The sequence below is a fragment of the Lynx rufus genome, unplaced genomic scaffold (assembly GCF_022079265.1).
Source record: "Lynx rufus isolate CCGP_SWC_20201006 ecotype Redwood Valley unplaced genomic scaffold, mLynRuf1.p SCAF_10, whole genome shotgun sequence".
NCBI lineage: Eukaryota > Metazoa > Chordata > Mammalia > Carnivora > Felidae > Lynx > Lynx rufus.
In genome coordinates, this window is record NW_025814824.1 from 70,251,389 (window position 1) to 70,276,197 (window position 24,809).

At 45.6% G+C, this 24,809-nt stretch overlaps 1 protein-coding gene across 2 annotated transcripts in view; it reads right to left on the reverse strand.

The window, feature by feature from the left end:
- PTPN3 (protein tyrosine phosphatase non-receptor type 3) overlaps nucleotides 1-24,809 on the reverse strand; it is a 77,117-nt gene that overhangs the window by 42,974 nt on the left and 9,334 nt on the right. For both annotated transcript variants that reach the window (XM_047099514.1, XM_047099504.1), the window contains exons 5-11: nucleotides 21,427-21,471; nucleotides 17,732-17,784; nucleotides 11,164-11,284; nucleotides 9,945-10,032; nucleotides 5,656-5,744; nucleotides 4,487-4,550; nucleotides 2,794-2,966 (exon numbers count right to left, since the gene is read on the reverse strand). In XM_047099514.1, the coding sequence (XP_046955470.1) occupies nucleotides 2,794-2,966; nucleotides 4,487-4,550; nucleotides 5,656-5,744; nucleotides 9,945-10,032; nucleotides 11,164-11,284; nucleotides 17,732-17,784; nucleotides 21,427-21,471 (633 nt within the window). The remainder of the gene's footprint in view (nucleotides 1-2,793; nucleotides 2,967-4,486; nucleotides 4,551-5,655; nucleotides 5,745-9,944; nucleotides 10,033-11,163; nucleotides 11,285-17,731; nucleotides 17,785-21,426; nucleotides 21,472-24,809) is intronic.

Sequence of the window (24,809 nt, forward strand, 5' to 3'; positions counted from 1 at the left end):
TTTCCCCCCACCCCTCCCTCCACCCCCCCCGCCCCTCTCCCACTCATGTTCTTTTTCTCAGGAAAAAAAAAAAAAAACCACCAAAAAAAAAAAAATTGCACACATTTCCTTGCAGCCTAAAACTCACAAGCCAAACAAACAAACAGTAATAACAAAAAACAGGCAGGACAAAAAACCCAAAAGAACACGAAACATGCCCTAGAATGCCAATGTACTAATTTACAGTAAGAAATACTGCTGTTACCCCGATCAAAACACTCACAGCAACATCACTGGGAGAATCTATATCAGAGAGCAAATTAGCACTGATTGAGAATGCTGCCTCAGAACAAGAGGACAAGCTAGAAGATTCAAAGGTTTGATGTTGTAGTTCCCCAAAGTATGTGTCACAGGTTATTAATAGATACCCTTTGGGGAAAAAAATGTTCCATTGTCCCTTAAGCTTGCAAAATACTGAACAAGTTTCTTCTGTGTGGAACTTCTATCAGGGAGCCCAACACGCAAGTATGTAGATGTATCCCTAGGGTTGGGCAAATCATGTAACCTTATGCCTCAGTTTCCTCATTTATAAAATGGAGATGGTGAGGGCTGAAATCTGCAGTGCACTGAAGCTGGTCTTAGCAGCAATGAACTGATGACCTGTGCCATGAACCACCAATATCCCAAATGACCCCCAGTGGCAGATTAAAAATGGCTACAGCTCTTCTTTGACTCATCTCTTGAATATGGGCTGGCCTGTGACTGCTTTGACCAAGAGTAGCTGTGCAGTTCTGGACCTGGCCTTTAAGATGGCTGGCTGCTTCTGCCTTAGGTGGTCGGAGCCCTGAACTTCTGCATGAGACATCCACTACCCTGCTGGAGAGCACACATGACAAGGTCCAGAGGACACAGAACGAAGTGAAGGGTCCAGCTGAGTCCAGCCTTCCCATCATGCCATCAAGCATGGGAGCAAAGTCATCCTGGATCCATAGTCCAGCCCGGCCACCAGTTGCCTGTCACTGAGAAATCCCAGTCTACTACATGGTCTTTCCTAAATTCTTTATCCACAAAATCTTGACAGATGACAGAAAGATTGTGGTTTTCTGTTTGTTTTGTTTTTAAGTAGGCTCCATACCAGCATGGAGCCCAACGTGGGACTTGAACTCATGACCCTGAGATCATGACCTGAGCTGAGATCAAGAGTTGGACACTGGACTGAGCCATCCAAGCGCCCCAAGCTTGTTGTTTCAAGGGACCAAAATAGGGGTAGGTTATTCTGCCACAATGGGTAACCAGAACCTGCCCCACCTCACCCCCAACTCCATGTTGGCTACATTTTTCAGAAACAAAGACATCTGAATTGAAGTGACAGTGGTAGAATTTGAACTCAGTTTTCTTAGCAACGGTCCATGCTTTCAACTGCTCACTATCTAATCCTATCAGCCGGCTCAAAGGATTAGGTTCAACTAATGTAAAAACTATATTCCAGTAAGTTATGTCTGTGACATCTTCAGTAATAGCTACTGAATGTATAAAATACTAGAAACAATATTACAGGAACTGCAAACTTTGAAAATATATTTGCTCTGGGTTTATCAGAAGCTGAGAGAGAGCACTTAGCATCACAGATACTACCACTGCTACTAACATTAATTCGCTACTTAACTGAATCTATAAAAAGCTAACTAATGATTATCAACATAATAGGAAAGTCACTGGAATTGTGTGATACAGTCCCACATACCAGATAATGGCTCAGACAGGGGCATTATTTCATTAGTAATAGCCACTTCAACAACAATGCAAAATTACGAGAGCAGTTTTTCAAACCAATAGTTTACAATAACTTGATAAATGATTTCTGCTGTATCTGGTCCTGAGCAGGCAGTCTTAGAATAAATACACAAAAAATATAAACTGCATGATTAGTTTAGGGAATGCATTGTCATCTAAAGTTACAATTTTATAAGAGTAATTTCTTCCACTGTACTACTCATTAAACATTTTTAATATGATTTTTTAATATGATTCCTGTAGATACTAATTATACTTAAATATAATTAAGTATGCGCATGGTACCAACTAAACACTCAACTGGCGGTTCTCATTATTACTGTTATTTTGTGGTTGTTACTAGGTAGCATATCCCAAAGTCACTTGACTCTGGGAAGCTTTCTTTTTTTTTAAATTTTTTTTTTAATGTTTATTTATTTTTGAGAGAGACAGAGCGTGAGTGGGGGAGGGGAAGAGAGAGATGGAGACAGAATCGGAAGCAGGCTCTAGGCTCCGAGCTGTCAGCACAGAGCCAGACGTGGGGCCTGAACTCACAGACCGTGAGATCACGACTTGAGCCGAAGTCAGATGCTTAACCGACTGAGCCACCCAGGCACGCCCCTGGGAAGCATTATTTCTGTTCACTCGTTATTAGGGATGTCCGCATCAGCGGTCATCAGGGAAGATGTAACAGATGGTGGGAGGGGTTGTCTTGGTACCATGACGACCCTCAGAGTCATTGCCACCCGCTTCTCTTAGTATGACACGGTATAGGAGCAGCTGCATTTCTGGCTGCTTGGGTGTTCCAGGGGCAGCAAAGTTGAGGAGACAGAAAGGAAGCAGAGGAATAGAAGTATCTGAGTTTGCATGGAAAGAGACACTGCTGCCCCTGGGGAGACTCTGAACTGCGCAGCTCCAGCTCTGCGCCTGGGGTCCCTGGATGATGGCGTCCCTTCCCCCGAGGATGTCCTCTACCCAGCAGTGGCCAGGACACATTCACATTTCACTCTAGTGTGGATACTGTCCCTCAAGAATACTCACTTTTTGGGGTTCCTAGAGCCCATACTCCAGTACTGAGACAGAACATTCTTTTCCTGAGGTAGTAGCTTCTTAGCCTGAAAGAATGTATGGTGTTCCACACAGGATTTCCACAAGTTTTTGCAAGATCGGTAATTTAACATGTTGAAGGCCACAATATGTTCCCTGGATTCAGTCTGGGAGGAAAAAGCACAGTAGAGATTTCATCCGCACAGATGAAAGGGCAAAGGTGCATAGATGTTCTATGTCCGCATCAGTGGTCATCAGGGAAGATATAACAGAATGTGGAAAACCAGCTTCAAAATGCCTTAGGTCAGACACCAGTGTCATAGGACTATTCAGGAGCAGGATCAGTTAAGCATCTTATTCCTGTGGAAAAGATGACCTGGCTCTCCCCTTTATCATCACTTGTGATTCTCCATGAACACTCTGATTTGGAATGTGCTTACATTCCTAGGTTGGATATATTTGGACCAACCAGATAAAGGCTGTGTGATACATTTCTTTTAAAACTTAGCTCTGGGAAAATCTCTCCTGAAGAATGTCTTCCACTTACCTGAAACTTGAGATTTTATAAGCCTTTGGATTTCTTTACTTGCGTTCCCCTGAGCACGGAGTTAATTTAATCATTTCCTTGACCCTCATCCTACCTGAGTTTAAGTTTTCTGTTTTCATGTTTTATTACCATGTTGTGCATTTTGGGGCCACCTTCGATCTTGCAATGGGGGGGGGGGTCAGGAGACCCAGATTCTAGTCCTAGTTTGCTCTGAGCTCTGGTGTCCTCATTTCCAAGTGATCACTGCTATGTGGAGCCATTTTAAGTACACATTATCTTTGAAACCCTGGGAAATGAACATAGTGACAATAAGTGAAAAATACATGGGGCACCTGGGTGGTTCACTCAAATTTGAGTATCCAACTTCGGCTCAGGTCATGATCTCACAGTCTATGAGTTCGAGCCCCGCATCAGGCTCTGTGCTGACAGCTCAGAGCCTGGAGCCTGCTTCAGATTCTGTGTCTCCCTCTCTCTCCCTGCCCCTCCCCTGCTTGTACTCTGTCTGTCTGTCTGTCTGTCTCTCTTAAAAATAAACATTAAAAAAATAAAAAAAATACAGGACATAACAGGATAGAGCATGGTATCTCTGATTCAAATTCCAGCACCTCCACTTGGTAGCACTTTCTAGCCCTCTTCTCCATACTGATAACGAGAGTCATCTGGAGAGTGGTGGTCCCTCTTAGGAGACACATGCAAAGGTTACTGTGCATGTTTAAACACATCAAGGGGAGGAACTGATCTCAATGATATGTATTGCTATGCTGCATGGGCTCATGCCAGGTGCTCTGACCAATGCTTTTATTTAATCTTCTCGACTCCCGGAGAGGTGGGTACTACTACATTTCTGGAAACAAGCTAACTTGGGCTAGGGGAGGTTATGTAACCAGCCCAGCTGGTAAGTAGAAGAGTGAGGATCCAAACTCATCGTTACTAACTCCAAAGCAAGTTACGTCTGCTATCAGATAAACACAGTGAATTCTACAGGCAACTCTGGACTCCAACTTCCATTTTCTCCCCCCCACATGCCATGCTCTTTCTCCCCCCAGTCACACAGACGGCCAGCTGCCTTCACCTGCTGAAGAACTAAGAGCTGAAGTGGCTAAAAACACAAGAAACAAAGCAAGTGTAGACATAACTCACCTGTTTTTGTCGTTGATGTATGAAGAACTTTTTCCTTTTGAAAGAAATCTTTAGAATGTTCACCCTGCAAAAAAATGAAACATATAAAATGCACACAGGGATCAGCTGGCTGGCAGCTGATGCCTCACAACGTGTATCCTCTACTCCATGACCATGAGGAGCACGGGCTCTCCGCTTCCTAGAGTTTACCCCGCGGTAGGAATGACAACAGGCCTGTAGCCTCAGCTGCATACCAAGGAGCTCACTGAAGCTGAGTATCACATAAGGACTACTGAATCATGATGTAGCTTTTAAATAACGAGAACCATGGGCAATGTGCGCTGTTTGTGGTCATTTGCTTTTGTGACAGTGTAGCTCTGCTTGAGCTGGTGTGTGCCTGGGGAGACCAGCTGAGGGCAGTGTGGAGCAGCAGAGGGAGGACAGACAGCAACCAGACAGACTTGGGTCCACATCTCCACTCTGGTACTTAATGGCCATGTGTCAAGTTTGCATAAGAACACGATTATAGCCCCCATGTGCATTTTTATATACTGGTTCCCTACTAAAAGCTTTACATTAGTCCCTCAACTAAGCCTTGCAATAGTCCTGCAACATATTATTATTCCCAGTTCTCAGATGATGAAACTGAGGCTCAGACACCTCCCCTAAGTGCTCAAGATCATTCAATAAGGGATGCACAGATCTGAGCCTCTGCTAACAAGTCCTGTATGACGTAGTTGGAAGGCACTGCCTTTTTCAGAGTGGTCTTGTGAGGATTAAGTCTGTTTGGTCCCCTGAGTTTGTAGACCAGAACAGAATACTTAGTAAAAGTCCAACTAATAACTAAGGAACCACAGTGACAATACAGTTCCTGCCCAAAGGAAGTTCTCTGAGTTCTGGCCAATGTACCGCCCAGGACTCTGTAACTCCAAAACCTGCCTTGAGCCACTTCATCCCTGTTTCCACAGAGTATCCCAAACCACAGGGTGACCGGAGGAAGGGGCTGCCAGTGGAAACCAAACTCCTTTTCCCAAGTACCGAATCTGGATGAACCTCAGAGGTCAGAGGTAAAAACCTGGTCTCCACCCCTCCTTTAGAAATACCAGTTTAAAATTAGACATAACATTTCTTTTGTTCAGCATATTTTTAAAGCATGATTCAGAAAATAATTAGAAGTGGTTTGCACTTACCAAGGATAGAAACTTGTGCAAATGTATTTTCGGTACACGGCAATGCCCGCAGAAGCAATCCCAATCATTAGATCTAAATTGTGCAGATCCTGTAAAAAGGAAGAACCGAGATTCAGTGTGTTACAGTCATGCTTATGCCCTCTGGTAACTCAAGCACCCACGCTGTTATAAATAGCAGTATGTATAAGCTCCAAAGGAAGAATGTTATGGAAAACAGGCAACTGATACTTAAGATCCAAATGCTTAGCACCAGACTCTTCTAAAATGCACACGCGCTGCCTGAGAGCAACATCTGGGTCCCTCTGGGTTAGAGAGTTACCAGCAAGGCCTACTCATCATTCCACGGAATCTTGAAACGAATATCCAATTGTACATTTCCTACAATTAGTATTAGATATCATGTGAACATCAGAAAGACCTCACCCTCTGCACAGCTTTATACCAATCTCAACTTTCATCACTGAAAAGGCTTTAGCTACTGTCGTGAAGTGTAGAACTGCTGACTTTAAATCCAATCGAGAAAGAAATACAGCCTACAAATCCAATACACTCAACATTTATTAAGAGCCTGTGCGCTAGGCATTGCCGTAGACAATGAAAACATGGGGAGGGGCAGAGACAGGGAGACAGAGGATCCAAAAGGGGCTCTGTGCTGAGAGCAACAAGCCCAACGTGGGGCTCGAACTCACAAACTGTGAGATCATGATCTGAGCCAATGTCGGATGTTCAACTGATTGAGCCACCCAGGTTCCCTGAGTAAAACAAAATTTTAAAATAAAACATTTCCTTCCCTTGAGTCACCTATGCCCCAATTTACCCTATCATATACTCCAAATTATATTCAATAGGAGCGGGGGCAGAGTCTGACTTAGTTACGACTGAGTGTGAAGTTTAGGTTTGTCACCTATTAGCTGTGTTATTTTGGGCTACTGAGCCTTAATTTTTCCTTTTGTATAATAAGGATTATCAAACCCACCTCTCCAAAGGCTAAAATTAGAGAACATGTGGCAGGTATAATTATATTTTCATTTCCTTTTGCCTTTCAAGATGTGGTGTGACAAATCATTTGTGGACAGTGATATGAACAAGGGGAATTAGAGAAATTGGCCAAACAAAACACTGCTGACTGATACAGTCGAAAGTCCAGAGTATTCACTCCTGGGTACCCAGCTGGGATCACATGCAACTCAAGCCAGGATAGTAACTATCCACTAAATTCCCACGCCTGTCCCCACACTTCCCAGATACACTTGTACTGGAGAAGGCAGGGTCACGTGACTAGTCATGGTCAATGTTCTAGGAGCAGTGATGGATCTCTTCTGGGCTGAATCATTTCAGAGCTGCTGTGAAGCCAACCCTCCAACTTGCTCTTCCCTTGCCACACACACGAGGCCATGTTAGGTGAAGCCTCAAGATGGAGGCAGCCTGGCTGCCGAGTCACTGCACCTGGAGGGTTGCTGGGACCCATCGGAGCCTTTGAACTACTGGGAAGTGAGCTCTGTGGCGTCAGGTCGTTGGTGTGTAGGGGGTTCTGCCTGACACAACATAGTCAAAGGTAACCCAGCTCCCTCTGATACCCTGGGAGGTGTGAGCCAGGCAGGTAATCATCTGGCTCGAGGTCACTCATGGGACACAGGGGGTAGGGAGAGTGCAGGTCAACTCAGATACAGATAAAGTCCACTTCACTGCTGAAGAAAGTTCTCCACAACATTCCATGGCAAGTGATTATTTGCAACGGAATAAAAATTAACCATCAAGTCCCAAAGTTGATATTTTATAAGAGCCCATATCTTCTTCCTCCTTTATTACTGAGGCTGTAACTTGCCTATCACACGGTTATGGGATTGGAATGGCACAAAAGAAATGAAAGTGTTTCTATGAATCGCAAAACTCTCAGATGTAGAGTCTGATTATTTACTCAACTTCCCTGAGCCTACATTTTCTCACTGTAAAATGGGATGATTCGAATATTGATTTCTCAAGGTTGCTATAATCTTTAAACGAGACATTGTGGTCTCATGAAAGCATCTGCAACAATGCCTAGTACCTACTAGGTATTCAATATTTGCTTTCTTTTGTATATGATGTGGACCAATTACTGGCAGAAAATAGAAAGGTCAGAGGCCAACTAGACAGTGCTGGGGTCATGTACTAAAGCTGCTACTTCTGTGCTGTGTGACCTTCCAAAAGTCCCTGAGTATCAGTTTCTCCATCTGTAAAATGGGGGTAATGATAATACCTCACAGCATTACTGGGGGAAATAAGCAAGCCACTGTATCCGGCAGATAGAAATTACTCAGTAGATGATGGATATTAGTCAATTTTATTTAAAACTTTTTTTTTTAACGTTTATTTATTTTTTTGAGACAAAGAGAGACAGAGCATGAATGGGGGAGGGTCAGAGAGGGAGGGAGACACAGAATCCGAAACAGGCTCCGAGCTGTCGGCACAGAGCCTGACGCGGGGCTCGAACTCGCAGACCATGAGATCGTGACCTGAGCCGAAGTCGACGCTTAACCGACTAAGCCACCCAGGCGCCCCTAGTCAATTTTATTTAAAAAGTCACAACAAGAGGCTCCTGGGTGGCTCAGTCAGTTAAGCGTCTGACTCTTGATTTTGGCTCAGGTCATGATCTCACGGTTTACGAGTTAGAGCCCCAAACTGGGCTCTGTGCTGACAGTGAGGGCCCTGCTTGGGATTCTCTGTCTCCCTCTCTCTCTGCTCCTCCCCCACTCTCTCTCTCAAAAATAAACATTAAAAAAAATTAAAAGTCACAATCAATTAAAATATTTATTGGTTTTCATGATTGTACCATTATAATTAAAAAAAATTTTTTTAATGTTTATTTTTGAGAGAGAGAGAGACAGAGCATGAGCAGGGAAGGGGCAGAAAGACGAGGGGACAGAGGATCGAAAGTAGGCTCTGCTCTGACACCAGTGAGCCCGATGTGGGGCTCGAACTCACGAACTGTGAGATCATGACCTGAGCTAAAGTCGAACACTTAACCGACTGAGCCACCCAATATTGGTGCCCCAATAACATTGTAATTTTTAAAAGCATCCAACTGTTAATATTGGCTCAGGTTACAATCTCAGTCATGGCATTGAGCCCCATTTAGGGCTCTGTGCTGAGGGTGGAGCCTGCTTGGGATTCTCTCTCTCTACCCACCCCCCCCCCAATGTGTGCACACGTGCCCTCTCTCTCTCAAAATAAATAAATAAACTTTAAAAGAAAAAGCTGTCATATTTGGGTAATTTGAACAGCAATGAGATGAAATAGTAAACACCTTGGCTCATTAAAATATCACTTGGAAAATGGACACATTTTTTGCTTCTTTAATCATCATATGAAATCATCTTTACAAACTACTTGTTTCTGGGGCACCTGGGTGGCTTGGTCATTTAAGTGTCCGACTTTGGCTCAGGTCACGATCTCACAGTTTGTGGCATCGAGCCCTGCGTCAGGCTCTGTGCTGACAGCTCAGAGCCTAGAGCCTACTTTGATTCCGAGTCTCCCTCTCTCTGACCCTCCCCCTCTCATGCTCTGTGTCTCTCTCTCTCTCTCTCTCCCCCTCTCTCTCAAAAATAAACATTAAAAATTTTTAGGGGCGCCTGGGTGGCGCAGTCGGTTAAGCGTCCGACTTCAGCCAGGTCACGATCTCGCGGTCCGTGAGTTCGAGCCCCGCGTCGGGCTCTGTGCTGACTGCTCAGAGCCTGGAGCCTGTTTCCGATTCTGTGTCTCCCTCTCTCTCTGCCCCTCCCCCGTTCATGCTCTGTCTCTCTCTGTCCCAAAAATAAATAAACGTTGAAAAAAAAAAATAAACATTAAAAATTTTTAAAAACTACTTGTTTCTGGGGTGCCTGGGTGGCTCTGTCAGTTAAGCATCCGACTTCAGCTCAGGTCATAGTCTCACAGCTTGTGAGTTCGAGCCCTGCGTCAGGCTCTGTGCTAACCACTCTGAGCCTGGAGCCTGCTTCAGGTTCTGTCTGTCTCTCTCTGCCCCTCCCCCATTCGTGCGCCCTCTTTCAAAAAGTGAATAAACATTTTTTAAAAAATAAAAATAAAATAAAAATAAAAACTACTTGTTTCTAATCCCCATGACCACCCCGCCCCCCGACCCCATGGAAGCACGAAACATGAAAAAACAACTGGATAACCAACTTTATAAACTTTCTGAATATTGTTACACAAAGCCCTTTTTTTATTATACCGGAAAAGACATAGTCTCAAAGAAGTTTTCAAACCTTCGGAAATTAATTTCTGAACCCGGAAATGCCAAGGGTACCTACCCTACCGCTGTGTAGCTCCACTCCATAGAAGTCGAGGGTCCGTGCTATGTTGATAAAGCAAGATTCAGCTTCTGACTGCTTTAGTCCACTACAGAAGACAAGAGACAACGCAGAGCTCTCGAATCAACAGAGCACACAACTCCAATTTTTAACATAAAAATCCCCTCCAAATTGGTAACATTTCTGTAAGGTTATCAAATGCCTTATGTTATTAATCTTCAACAATCTCACCCTAAATTCTACTAAACCAGGTCTTTTCTCTTGCCCACCGAATAGGACTTCACCACCTGCTCAAGTCCTTTACTGAATAATACTTCCCATTATTAGGCTCTCAATACTCAGATACGGAAGGAAGTCACCTTTCGGAATTCCCACCCTCCTTGTTCCAAGTTGCTTACTTGATAGGTGCTCTTCAGGTCTTTCCACCTTTATCTATTCTTCTGGCAGCCTCAAACTCCCAAACGTCACTGTGCTATTTTAGGATGCTGGCTTCTGCCTGGGAAACAATTCTGGGAGGGAGGATTGGCCGTGCCTTTTAGAAGGGACGCCAATTGCTTGGCCTTTGTTTTTGCAGCCTTCCCAACAACATCAGGTCCCTTGAGACCTGGCCTTCCTGGTCAGGATGGCCCTGATCTGACCTGGACTATAGAGTTGCCTCTCTGTAGCTTTGAATAAAATGAGGCAAAGGACAAGGAGCCCAGAATCGGGCATATCTGCTGGAGTGGAAGCTGGGTCTGCGGCAGCTACGGAAGACCGGGCCTCCCTTCTGGAATGAGGGCGGTTTCACGACCCGAAGCCAGGGAGGATGTGGGATTCACAGGGCCTCCTGGCATTCGTCCACCTGCCTGTCTATTCAATGATGCTTGATGGAGCCACCCATTTTATCAAATGTGGTCAACTGTTAAAAGTTGCCTGGTAGGTCAATTTGTGGGGCATATTTAAAAAGGGCATTTCCGCTAGGAATTAACAGATTTCAATGACACCCTAAAAAAGAATGCTGTAAATCCCCTTAAACTCTTACCGGATTTTGCACTTTACAGAAATGCTAGTTATGCCAAATATATCTGCCATCGTAACATCTCAAAGGTTCACAAACCTCCGACAGCTTAAAAGAGGATTCATGAACAAAAGGAAGAGAACACATCAGACACAAGGGAACATAAGGTCTGAAATGTGCGACCTGGGTTCCCAAAGTAGGCCACCCCACCCCTCTTCTCACCTGTGCTGTTCGTGGAGCGATTCCACCTTCGTTAAAAAGTCATCGTTCTGATCTGGTATAAACTGACTATCAGAAAGATAGCCTGGATGATGAATGGAAGAATCATAGTCTCCAAAATGCGCTATCGAGACAGAATGAGGAGGAAATCGCCTTTTCAATATGGTCTGCATTCACAAGCATCTATAGCATCACAAGAAAAGCATTGGAAGTATTCTTCCAAGAGGTTCTACCACTGCATGAACTTGAGCTTCTCCTTAGCTCCAGATTCTACATTTCTATCTGAACCCTATGTGGTACCACCACACATGCTTCAGCTGAATGTTCTCTCCCCGCGGCCAGACATTTGGACAGTCTAACCTAGGCCCTATTCTAAACCCATGCTCTGTGGTGAGCCCTGCAGTTTGCACCGTACCCCTGGATAAAGAGAAGTAAGAGAAGCCACTCAAAAATGCCATGCCCTGTATGCCACGTCCTGTGCAGAAGACGGACTCTCTAGTAGCCCAAGGTGATCACAACACTGGACCAGCCTGCTCTAAAAAATGTGTGTGGGCAGAAGGCAGGTTATGCTGACTTGACCACGGCCTGCACCTTGACCAGGTCCCCGGAATTTGGAAAAGTGGTGGAAGAAATGGAACCAGGATGTGTTCGGAGGCACAGTGGGGGGTGGCATGAGGGCTGGGAGTGGGTGGGGCTGACGGGCCCTGGCAAGGTGAGGGCAGAATTCTGGGGCAGAAGGAACATTCTTGGGGGAGTCAGGGAAACACTGGAGACCTGCAATTGCAGAGGGTGTAGGAAGAGGGCCTTACAGAGGGGTTCCCAGATCCATCCCTGCTCTAAGTGGCACCTCTCCCTCAAGATTCTTGACTGCCATTCTACAAACGTGATTCATTGACATCTACTGTGTAATAGATATTCCTGAGAGTTGCACATGGCTGCCCTGGGGATTCAAACCATTTGGGTGTCTGGACTGTTGAGGAGACTGGGAAAAAGACCCTGGGTGGGGCACCTAAGGATCTTGCCTGTGGGACACAGGGACACCTGCCTTCCTTCACGAAGATTCAGTTTTTCCATCTTTATAAAAACAGGAGAAAAACAAGTTCTAGTTCTGATGGGCAATTACTCTAGTATTTCATTTTCTCTTTTTTTTAATTGAAAAAAAATTTTGTGTTTATTTATTTTTGAAACAGAGACAGAGTGTGAGCAGGGGAGGGGTAGAGAGAAAGAGGGAAACCCAGAATCTGAAGCAGGCTCCAGGCTCTGAGCGTTAGCACAGCACCCGACGTGGGGCCCAAACCCACAAACTGTTGAGATCATGACCTGAGCCGAAGCCCGGCGCTGAACCCCTTAACCGACTGAGCCACCCAGGCATTCCAGTAGTATTTCATTTTGTTAATGGGACACTTTCATCTTTTTCTTAAAAATATTAACCTTGATCTTTCCAAAGGTTTCAATGAATTCTTCCCACAGTTGGCTTCAACGCTAGGCAGCTTCTGAGGGCTAGCGTTGTACAGCACCCACTCAACACAGAGTTCTAAATCAAACAGCTCCTTCTGTGACACGAGGATGGGGACCGGGAGAAGCTGCTGTGATGCTTCATGGCCAATCTCAGGAGGGAAGGAGATGAGCCGGGGAGCTGCTTAGGGGAATTCATCACAAAGAGGAGAGGCTAGATGCAAGCACATGCCCTGCTCATCCTCAACTGCCACCACACCCAAGAGCTGCTCTTTGAGATCCACACCATAATGAAGGGATCTGTTTCCTCCTTACACTCTTCCCTGAGGGCTGGGAGTGAGGCAGACTCATCCCTGGGGCCTAGCACCTATGCATGGCACCCACTAGGTGCTCAGGGACACAGTGCTCAGAACTAACTGAAACAAAGGCTACTACAAAGTTCAGTTTTGGAAAGGGAAGAGGGCCTAAAAAGCCAAGTGCTCTATGCACACAGACCTGGTCAAGGGTAGACCATAGGCTGTTAAGGCCAGCCAAATGCAGCTAAGCTATGGACTGCAATGTCAAGGCTGGATTATGTAAGCACAAGTGTGGTGTATAGGTGAGTTTGTACATTATGAAGTATAGAACCGTGTGTTTATAGGAAATAATTTAGATGCCCTGACACAGAGCCCCCAATGAGGACAGCATGAGAAAGTCTTAAAATTATCTTGCATAAATTCGTTTTAAAAGGGAAGAAACTAAAAAAAGAAAGAGAAAAAAAAAAAAAAGAAAGAGAAAAAAAAAAAAAAGAAAGAGAAAAAAAAAAAAAAGAGAGGAAACTATGGTCCAGAGACAAGGGACTTCCCATATCACTGAAGCCACTTCCAGCAGTCAAGACCAGAACCCAGGTGATCCATGCCCCCCAGCTTATGCTCCTACCATTCCCACCAGCCTGCCTGCCAGGTCCAAGCTGCTGCTCGCCATTTGCTGAAGACAGGGGTTATGTCCCCAGAGGGCAGCCAAATGCTGCAAAGGGCTTTTCCTAAGCCTCAAGGCAGAGTCTGATTAAATTTTACTCTATTGGTTTCATTTGCTCATGGTGAGCCTCTTGGACCTTGACTTGGTCATCTGTTTTAGCTGGTAAATCCCAACCCCTGGGCCCTTCTGCAAACATGAACAGCAAGGTCATCTTTAGTCAAGTCACTGACAAATGTCTGAACCTAACAAAAGGCCTAGAGGGAATCTCCCTGTAGGGTGGTTTTCCCTTGGAATCTTAGTCGGCTACTCCGTGCAAAGTTTTGTGCTCACCACTAGAGGGAAACAAAGTTAAATAGTCATCTGCAAACACCTGGCCAAGCACATAGAGGTTCCCCTGTTGATTTCAAAGCGCTCGTGACAACCCAGCGACAGACATTGCTTTTGTCCCTATGAAACAGTTAAGGGAAGGGCGACTCAAGGAAGGGACCTGCCCACACTGCTCAGCTGGTAACTTGGAGCCTAGACTTTGACCACAGTCCATAACCTTCATCTACTTACTATACCACACACCCTAACCTCCAGAGCAATACACTTTCCTATTCGTGGGGAAGCAACACATGCACAAGCTAATTATAGCAGGAAGATAAGGAAATGAGTGTTTATGTGGGAAGTACATTGTCTTAAGTTCCATGCATTCTTCTGGCTAAAATTTTATATTGTGCAGGAAACAGAGAGTATATTCCAGACACTCAAATGTGCGGCATTTCCAGCTGTCAAACTATTCTGTCGGGAAAGTCCTTTATGTAATATAAGCAAGCCCCTTACATGTTATTCATCCAACACCAGCTTAATCTTGGAGGCTCTTCTCAGGGGTCATCACTAAGAAGCTTTTCTGGACTCGCTTCCTTCTCCCCCATGCAAGATGGAGTGCATCCTCTGTGCTCACCCTCACTGCCACCATCAGCTGGCCCACCTGTGCCTCCCCAGCAGGCAGGGGACTCCAGAGAGAGGCCATGCTCTGTCTGTGCACCCTAAGACTGGTACAGAACCTGCACGTGACAGAGGTCAAGGGACATTATGGAATGAATACGTATTTCTAAGAACTTTATTCTTTGAGCCTCCTAAATACTTGAGGCCACCAGCAACCTATAAAATCTTTTCAGGTATTTGGGGTGCCTGGGTGGCTCGGTCAGTTAAGCGTCCGACTTTGGCTCAGGTCATGATCTCACAGTCCTCACAGTCCATCTTGAGTTCAAGCCCTGCATTGGGCTCTGTGCTGATAGCTGGGAGCCTGGAGCCTGCTTCAGATTCTATGTCTCCTTCTCTCTCTGCCTCTCCCCCACTCATGCTGTGTGTGTGTGTGTGTGTGTGTCTCTCTCTCTCAAAAATAAACATTAAAAAAAATATTTTCCAGTATTTACCTACATTACTTTTTATCTAGTAAGAAAATGTGATTTTGGTTTGCTTGTCACTAGTGGGGCTTATCTTCATATGACACACCCCTGCCAGGACAATTTAGTGAAATGTAGTAGATAAAAATTAGACATCCAGCAGTACCCTAAGAATTAATCTTAGAGAAATGCATGCACAGAAGTATCAGGAAGAATATATATGTACTTCCTGAGAGTGAAGGAATAAAGAGCTTATACTTAAAACTGCTTGTCTGACAACACATGATTTCATTAAGCATGAGAGTCATGCTAATATTTCCACGGAAACTAGTGTCTGCTTTCCCGATGCTAATAACTTCCTTTAGCCCAGTTCTATCACTTGTTTGCAGAGGGGAGAACCTGACTTAGAATAGGATTTTCGTATTTGGTTCTTAAATTTTACTCTAAATAGAGTTTATTGTTTACAAAAGGCAGTTCTTCAGAAAGTTTTCTTCTGGGCAGACATGAAAACAGAGCGCAAGTGAGCACTTGCCACGCGGCGGGCGCTATCCTGAGAGCTTTCCATATAATAACTCATTCCATCCTCACTACAACCCTAGGAAGTAAACACAGTTATCACCACTTCACAGATGAAGACATGAAGGCCTGGAGAGGCTCAGGGTCATGATGTATTAGTGGAAGAGTCCAAGCCCAGGCAACATGGCTCCAGGAACGTGCTCATTGACTCAGTTACCAGCAAGGGTCCGGCTGTAAAGTTTCTAGTTATACATTTCCTTACATGTATGATTTGACTCAGTCAATTTTGAGTTGTAATCACCACCATCATCTCTGTTTTACAGAAACCCCCCCCCCCCCCCGGGAATTCAGGGAGGTAATACCACATTAGTGGCAAGTGGAGAAGCCAGGATCTAAATTTAGTTTGACTATGTCCTTCCTAGTGTTCCTGCCCTTCAAAGCTCCAGCTGCGAACACCAAACTCACACCGGGATATAGCAAAGCTGGTCTCTTCAGCTGATCAGCCTGGCAGACATGGAGTCCATGAGGTCTAAAGACCAGTAAGGACACAGGCTGACTGGTGGCCATGCCATTTCCCATCTGGATACAACATGGCCGGGTCTGTTCCAGCTGTGTTGTAGGGAGAGGGGAACTTTCAAATCTACCCAGGCCTGTCACTGTGCAACCTCTTCTTGGTTTCCCATTGGAGAAAAGGAGATGCAGGCTATCTGGGGAGACTGAGACTGGATCTGACCTTACTAGTGAGTAGGGTCATTGTTAAAGGTCTGTCTTCCACTTCCTGGTATCCCGCAGGTGGGCAGATAAGCTGTGGGCCCGCCCAGCCACCTTGCTCTTCCCCTCACCTATTTCTGTTCCTTGCAGCCAGGGGAGTGGACAGACTTAAGGCCACCTCAGGAGTCCCTGTCAGCCTTCTCTTGCTATTTTGCCTCTGAGACCAAAGTAGAGTGAGTAGTTCAGCCAGCACCTGCTCAGAGACCTGACCATCTTGCTCTCTTAACTCCCTACCCTACAGTCAGCTTAAGAGGGTTATAGGCCAAGATGCTGTGGGGCTTATAGAAAGGTAGAGGAGCCTTCTTACATACCATGCACCTCTGTCCGACCTCTACATTAGTGTACTGCTCTGGTACCACACGGCTAACTATGAAGTGATACCTCGCCTTCCATCTGGCTAGGCCCCCTTTTCACCATGCATACCCCGCGTCTACCACAGGGCCTGATGTGGAATATATGCGCAACAAAGTTTCACTGAATAAATGAATTCTTAAACAGGCCTTGACAGAAAATTCCATATGGACTTTCTATCCAATGTGGCAGCCACTAGCAACATGTGGTTACTGAACGCTTGAAATTGAGATGTGCTTAAAGTATAAAATCTGGACTGGTTTTTGAAGACTCCATATTAAAAAAATGTAAAATATCTTGTTAATTTTTTTCATTGATTATATATTAAAATGATAGTATTTGCGATATGCTGGATTAATTAAAATATTAAAACTATACTCATCTGTTTCATTTTCCTTTTTTAATAATGGGTACTAGAAAACTAAAAATTACATATGTGGCTCACATTATATTTCTATTGGACACTGCTGCTATAGGGCAATAAAAAAACCCATTAGCTCTACTGAAACTCTAAAAATATGGGGTGCCTGGGTGGCTCAGTCGGTTGAGCATTCGACTTCGGCTCAGGTCATGATCTCGTGGTCTGTGAATTCAGGCCCTGTGTTGGTTCTGTGCTTCGGATTCTGTGTCTCCCTCTCTCTCTGCCCCTCCCCTGCTCATGCTCTGTCTCTGTCAAGAATGAATAGACATTAAAAAAAAAAAAATTAAAAATAAGTTCCTTAGATCCCAAGCAAGTAGCAGGAGTGGTCTCCAGGAAATTTCTTAACCGTGGGATTTGGTTTCCATGTCTATAAGTGGTGACTGGTAGAAATATTTGCCCCACTGGGGTTTGTTATGAGACACAATATGTGAGGGTCTGGTTGATACAGTGTGTGATAGGTGACTTCTGTTGTATGGGCTCATCCACTCTTTCCCCCTTCACCACTCTCCTTGACCAACATCCCTGTGTGGGTGGACAGTGTCAGTCAGGATGACAGTGGGACTCTCCAGACAACCAGAGAGAAGCTTGCCCAACAGGATTCCTGGGAAGAGGGGAAGAGACCTGGTCAAACAGGAAAGGGCAGTGACTTTCTTATGACATCAGTCAGAACAGTCTTGTCCAGCTGTGAAATGCTCCCTCGGTGACTTACATTGCACTGCATAGGATGCTAGAACCACCGCTGAGTTAAGAGGGCAGGTTAACCTGTCAGGAGAAAAACACATTAGTGAGGTCATGAGAGAGCCAACAACAGCCTGAAACGTCCATCATGGGTAACACCTATCTTCTTTCTTGCATTAACCATTAAAAAACATCTTGAATCATAACAAAGACAATTTTAGGATGCAACTCAAATAGTAAAGATAAATGCAACACTAAAGATTTAAAATTAAAGGAGAACTTTGTTGTGTTTAAAATAATACACAGTAATACAAATACTATGAAGCTAAAGGCCTAATGGTGGCCAAGGTTTTGGCTGATCAAGAAAGATCAGGCTCATATTACAAAGAGGAAAAGTGAGAAAATCATACTCTTAGATCATTGGGCAGCCTTCATATCTTTCTAGTAAAGACGTGAGACTTTCTGTAGGGCTTTCTAACTAAATCTGACTTCGGTTGACTCCATGATTCTTGATTACCCGCTTTCTAGAAAGGTGACATCCTCTTAGGTGGGAAAAATAGAAAAGGATCTTAAAATTTTAAAACTCCTGTGAGTTCTAAATTACTTAACAGTTAGTTAAGATTCCTAAATCTATTTACCCTCCTGAAGCTTCCGATCTATACGGAATGTTCTGTCCACCTCCCAGTTTGCCTGCCACTCGCTAGAAACCCATGGACTGGCTGCTAGACTTGGTCTCCCTTCCTCTCAGGCTCACTACCCTCCAAACACCCCATTTCTGTCAATAACATCATCTCTGGCTTAGTCATCCTTTGAATCCTCTGGCTGCTCCCTTTTCTCCGTTCAACCATGAACTATACCATCTGCCTAGGAGCTCGGCCAGCAGACCTGGGCCAGGGATCTCTGCCAGGTGGAGAAATGCACTGAGGAGGGGCTGAGTAGAAGCAGCAGAAATGAAGGCTTACAGGGTGGGGAGGTGCAGATTTTAAGAGCATTCTTCCCGCAGCCCCAGGGGAAGTGGAGAAAAAGTACTGTTTCCATGGCAGCTCATGAGATTCCCAAGATGTGAGTCACCCCCGTCTCTCTGACTAATCAGGTTGACAGCCCAGGGTTCCCCTTCCCATCTGCTGTGCTATGTGCTAGTCCTGAAGCAGCACAAGAAGGTAGCCTTCCCAACTGGAGGGGTCCCCAACTTCCCTCAAGTTACCACGTGTTCCCTGCTAGAACTTCTAAGTAATCTCTCCAAGTATGGAGATACGCCCAGGCATATTCACCATCTGTTTGTTCATCTGGAGACCCAGATAGCCCGTGGGGAGCACAAACACCAGTCACTCGCTCTCCTACCAAGATGGGCTTCAATGAAACCTAAGTCAGTGTCCCTGCTAGCGGCAGAGCAGGGTGAATGGGACGTGGGGTACAACTGAAGAGACGGGCTAAGGAGGTCCAATTTAGATGGAAGGAACAATCCTATGAATAAGTCAGAAAAGAACATTTCCAAAGAACAGTATAAATACAAACTAAAGAATACCAAAAGCCTTCAAGGTCACTCAAGGTGGCCACTAACATGCCACGTGCCCCTAGACAGACTCCTTTCTTTCCCTCCAGGTTTTAGGGTCTCTATCTGATGGACAAGGTCATTTATCTCAGCTGGAAAGAGAGAATGCCTTGGGAACTGCCAACCACACAGTTCAAACAAATCAGGGCACCCAGGAGTCTGGGCTAATTAGATCCATCAAGTCTGTCACAAGATCCATGGCTACAAATGGCCACGCCCACCCTGACACACCCAGGAAGTGTTTGGTAGCAGGAGGCCCTCTCCTCAGAGAGGTGGTAGAGGCCACCAAGAGGCCTGACAAGGAATGCCAGGGATTGAAGACAATGTGGCCCCCAACAGGTTTCACACAAAACTAATGAGGGGTATTGTGTTTGGAAAAGAAAAAATGAAGACTGCCAATTTTACTAAGTGGAGGGCTCATCTGAGAGCTCCTGAGGGGGCAGGGCCTTGCCTTATTTGACCAGCACAGTAGAGAGCCCATCACACAACAGGTGGTTGGTGAAATAGTTGTGGAGAAAAGAAATGAGTGCACAGAAGAGACAAGTTGTTACTGCTGTAGAGGGCGGCCAAGACCCAAGAGAGGAGTGGGTGATTTCAACCTGGAGTCATCCTGACATGTAAGAAGGCTGCCCCATGAAAAGGGGGAGCTCATTTCTGGGGGTGCTTAAGCAGAGGCCCCAAGGCCTGCAGTTGTGCTAGGGAAGGGATTCTTCCCTCCTCTGAGTGGGAGAATGAGCTAAATTACAAAAAATTTTCTAATTGTAGGAGCTCTGGAGAGTCATCAGGTTCTGGCAATCCAGAATTCAACATGCATCTTGTTTCTAAATGTTCCTCCCCCAAACCCATCCCCCAGATCTTCAGGGCCATGCCTGAAAATCTCCCTTCCATCTAGATGAAGCCCCCCAGCCTCTTCCAGCCTTCTCTTACGTGTCCCGGCACTATCTTTGTCGATGCTGCTCTGGCCACAGACCTCCTGCTTAAAAACCTCCAACAGCTCTTTGCCTGCTGGACACAAGATGCCTGTCTAGGTTTGACAAGAAGGACCTCCTTTCTCTACTCTCCTGTAAGTCCCCAACATGTGGCTTTCTTTTTTTTTTTTTTCATTTTTTTGATGTTTTATTTATTTTTGAGAGAGAGAGAGAATGAGAATGAGAATGAGAATGGGCGGGGGAGGAGTGGAGAGAGAAGGAGACAGAATCCAAAGCAGGCTGCAGGCTCTGAGCTGTCTGCACAGAGCCTGACACAGGGCTCAAACCCAAGAACTGTAAGATCATGACCTGAGCTGAAGTCGTACGCCCAACAAACTGAGCCACCCAGGCGCCCCGCCCCCTCCCCTCCCCAAATGTGGTTTTCAGCTGGGACCATGGGCGTGTGGCAGGGCAAAGACTCCCAGCCCGTACTGCTCTCCCTTAAACCTCATGGCTACTGTGGTCTCCAGAGCCCATACTGGTCCTAATCGCCTCCTGGGCTCCTGCCTCACTGCCCCTAACCACACAGTGGGCTCCCTCCAGGGGCTTCTGATGACCTCAGTTGAAATGGCAGGGGGAAAGACAGAATGAGGAGAATGGGAATAAGCTGTGACTCTTTCTACCAGTTCATCGGCTACAGTTTCTCCCTTAAGTCAAGGAAAAGTCAGCATTCGGAGAAGGCAGCTCAGGGACCACTGGCTTGGCCTTTCTTTTCCCTTCTTGGACCATTTCACACACTTCTGGCCACGGAGATGGTCCTGACACACAAGACGTGCTGAATCATAGGCAGATGCTCACGCCTTCGAGCACAAAGTCTCCCAGTGAGAAAATGAGTCATGATAGGTACTAAGGAGCTTGGAAGTAGACCTAAATGAGGCCTGATCTGCCTTCCTCAATGAAGCCCGTCTCACATTCTGGGTCTCTCCCTCCCTTTAAAATTTCTCAGGTCTTTACCAGAAAGATAACTGTACCTTTTCTAATAAAATTGACACATGAAATGATGTTTATCCATCCTCCACTTCTCCAAATCGAGACCGGGTTAAAACCAGACGTCCAGGCCATAAAGTCATGCCGGATGCTGCTTTCAACATCCATCCTTTGTCTACATTTAATACTGTTACCAGAAATGCACGCTCATTAGACTGAAACCAGGAATTTTAGTGTCTGGCAACTGACAGGAAAAGAAGAATGTGAAATTCTCATTACCTTCCTTCACAAATATCCATCTTCAGTTGTAAGAAATACAAATGCCTACGAAACAATTTTTTTATTATTAATTCATAACACTCAAACTGAAGCAACGCACACACAAAAAAGGCGACGAGTCAAGGACAAGATCTGTACGTTCGGAAAACAAAATACATAAAAACACATTAAAAAAAAATTTTTTTTTCTTAAGCAGGTTTCACGCCCGGTACAGGGCTTGTACTCATGACTCCGAGATCAAGATCGGAGTTGAGATCAAGTGTCAGATGCTTAACTGAGCCACCCAGGTGCCCCAAAACACGGTTCTGTCTGAAGTATCGGGGGCTAGGTTGTCCACCGCAAAGCTGCCCCTTCAGGAACAACGGCTCCTGTGGCTGTCTGACTTCCAGCCAGCCTCATGCCAGCACATGCTGTCCCAGGGATGGCTGAGCAGGGACGGAAAGGCTGGAGGCAGTCATCAGCCAGGACTGTTGCCAGTAGACACCCCCACCCCCGTAAACTCGGGGCATCCGAGAGCACCAGGACCCACGAGCATTCTGCACAGGCAGCCCCCATGCACCGGGGAACCGCGTTTCACAACACACCCACGTTCCCTCTGCGTGAAGCGGCAGAGAGGAGGTGGGTCTGTGAGGACACCTCCTTGGCTGGGGTGCAAACACCCAGCTGAGTTTTTTCCTGTGTCCCGGGAACCGTGGGTGCTCGAGCAAAAGCATAAGCATCAATCAGCTACCCGCTGCCAGGACCTCCGAGCTGAATTCGGCACTGGTCTGTGAGCCACCAGGAACGGCACTTCAAAACCCAACATGTGACTTGTGGGCAGAGCTCGGTAACCCAGGACAGGCCCCTCACCCTGCAAGTCTGCCCACCATCCAGGGAGTGGGGAGCAGACACCAGTGAGAGCGATGCTCGGGCCACGAAGGGATACGGAAAACTTTATATTTAGGGATGCGGCATACATGTGGCACTCGGCTGCTAGCTCCCACTCTTTTTTAAAGCCCGGGTTCAAATGGGATAGACATTCCAGTGTCTGGCCAAGAGGACAAAAGGGAAACTTCTTGAAATATAATACAGATACAGCAGAAGTGTCCCGGGGCAGGGGAGTGTTGATTTGGGCAATTTAAAACACTTCGGGTCTCATGATGCCTTCAAATTTATACGTTCAAAAGGTCAAGGCGCTGGTGTTCTGAGACATGAATATGTCACGTGGCATTACAAACCCCTCTCTGCACAGTTCTGGGCCGGATGCAGGGAACTTCATAATGGCTTGCCTTATTTCAGCCTCGTACCAGCTCAGAAGGAGGCACTGCCACCTCCTATTTTTGAGGAAACAGACATTCAGATAGGTTATGTGGGGTCAGTTAGATCTGATTTTAATCTGGACCGTCATACTATGAAAAACCTGAGTATGCTACAAATTTCTTATGCATCTAGTGACTACAGGCTTAGGGTCAGTTTCCTAGCTCTGATATATATTATTATGTTGCCTATAGTTATCAACTACCCTTCCTGTGTTGAAGACCAGCACTGAGAAACGGGGTAGCATACGTGTGCTGATTCATGCTTATTTTGTATTGGAGACCATCTTTTTCACCTACGAGAACATCATCAGTCCTTTCTAGTTTGTTCCTATGTTTATCTAAGCTGACATTCAACCAGAATTAAGTGTTCTCTCCTACAGTGCTACTGAGAGAAAGCAGAGAAGGGAGAGAATGCTGGGTAATCCTATGGTAAATCTGGCCCTCCAGGGGCAAGCCCAGCTGATCGGTGTTTCTTCCTAGGGAGGGAAATGAACATGAACCTGGAGATCACCATTCATCAAGTGCTACGTTATCACATAGTCAGCAAAGTGTCTGAGTCAATCTCATGACATTGTACAAAGAGGCTGTAATAGTGGAAGGAGGACCAAAGTTTGAGGGGTCTCCTGGGAATCCTGAAGGAGCCTCATTTCAAAGCTACCAGTAAATGAAATTCTGTGTAGGGTGACCTAAATTTATCAGGAACAGCAGCTGTGGAGGCTCACGATCAAGGAGATGTTTAACAAGTAGAATAAAAGAAAACCACACAGTTGACACGCCTGACTTCAGAAATGTAAAGGTCACTCCTAGAGTGACCATGACCTCAACTTCACAAAAAGGGCGACAGATGCCTCCCAGCCCAGAATTTTAGAAAAAAAAAAACCCAGAAAACAACAAATACCACTTTCTCCGATGCTTGATAGCTAAATGTCTTTAAGAAGGATTTATTTTTGGATAGGCTACAGAGCTGAGGCTTAATAGAATACTGTGTGTCAGGAATATAGGCGAAACTCTAAGTTAAAAAAAAAAAGACATGTGAATTAATGGTGGACGTCTGGCTCAGCATAAGGAAAAGATCTGGCAGTCCTGGCTGCCCACCAGCTCTATAGGCACCATGTGGGTGGCTGCTACCGTGGCTCCTGTTACATTGAAATCTGGTGCCCCAAATCCCAGGAGGTGACAGCTACACTCCATTCCACACTGGGGATACCACCCATCTTAAGATGGGAGGTGGGGTGCATACAGTCAGGTGTCAGTCCTAAAGCAGTGAACTGTATGAGGGACACAAACAAATCAAATTTTATCTGGGCTCAGGTAAGAACGAAAATTAGTCTATTACTCATTTTGTGCCAAAATCTGCCTCTCTGGATGCTCTGCCCGCTGGCCATCATGCTACCACCAAGCATGTCTAATTCCCCTCATCCCTTACAGATCTCAAGGCAACCTGTCCTCCTTCCATCCTGTCAAATGTCAGGTTCAGCAGGAAGATTCTGTTGGCACCCAGAGGGAGTGAGCCTCTCTCCTGTGGGGTATGGAAGTAGACGCCCAATGCCCAAGAGAGGCACTGGAGAGAGAGACTCTTGGGTTAGGCCAGCCCTAGCCATCCCTTCACTCAAGGTCTTTGGAGAACGCTACCATGCCCTCGGCCACCACACCCCCATAGCTCTAGCATCACATGGGGGCAGGTAGGACGATGAGTGACAATTACTAGGTTAGGTAGTGCAGTTCTCGCTTGGGGTTAGAGGCTATCAGTTGGTCATAAATTTAACAGGTCACAATGGGCATTTTAAAAAGAAGGAAATAGAGAATAGAAAATTATCTGCACTTGGTATTGTTTTATTAAACACTTGCTTCGGTAATATATATCTGCACTGCATTGCGAAGCAAAATACATTTTTGCTGTGTGGTTGTGATTTAAAAACCCACTGGTTAAAAAACCACACACATGTATGCATATACATATATAATCCATCATAACATTTTTAAAGCATCCTTTGAACAGAACTTGATATTTAGTAATGATTGGGGGGGGGAACCTTGGTAGGGTCATTTCAAACTCATTTTCCTATAGATTATGTCACCCCTCTG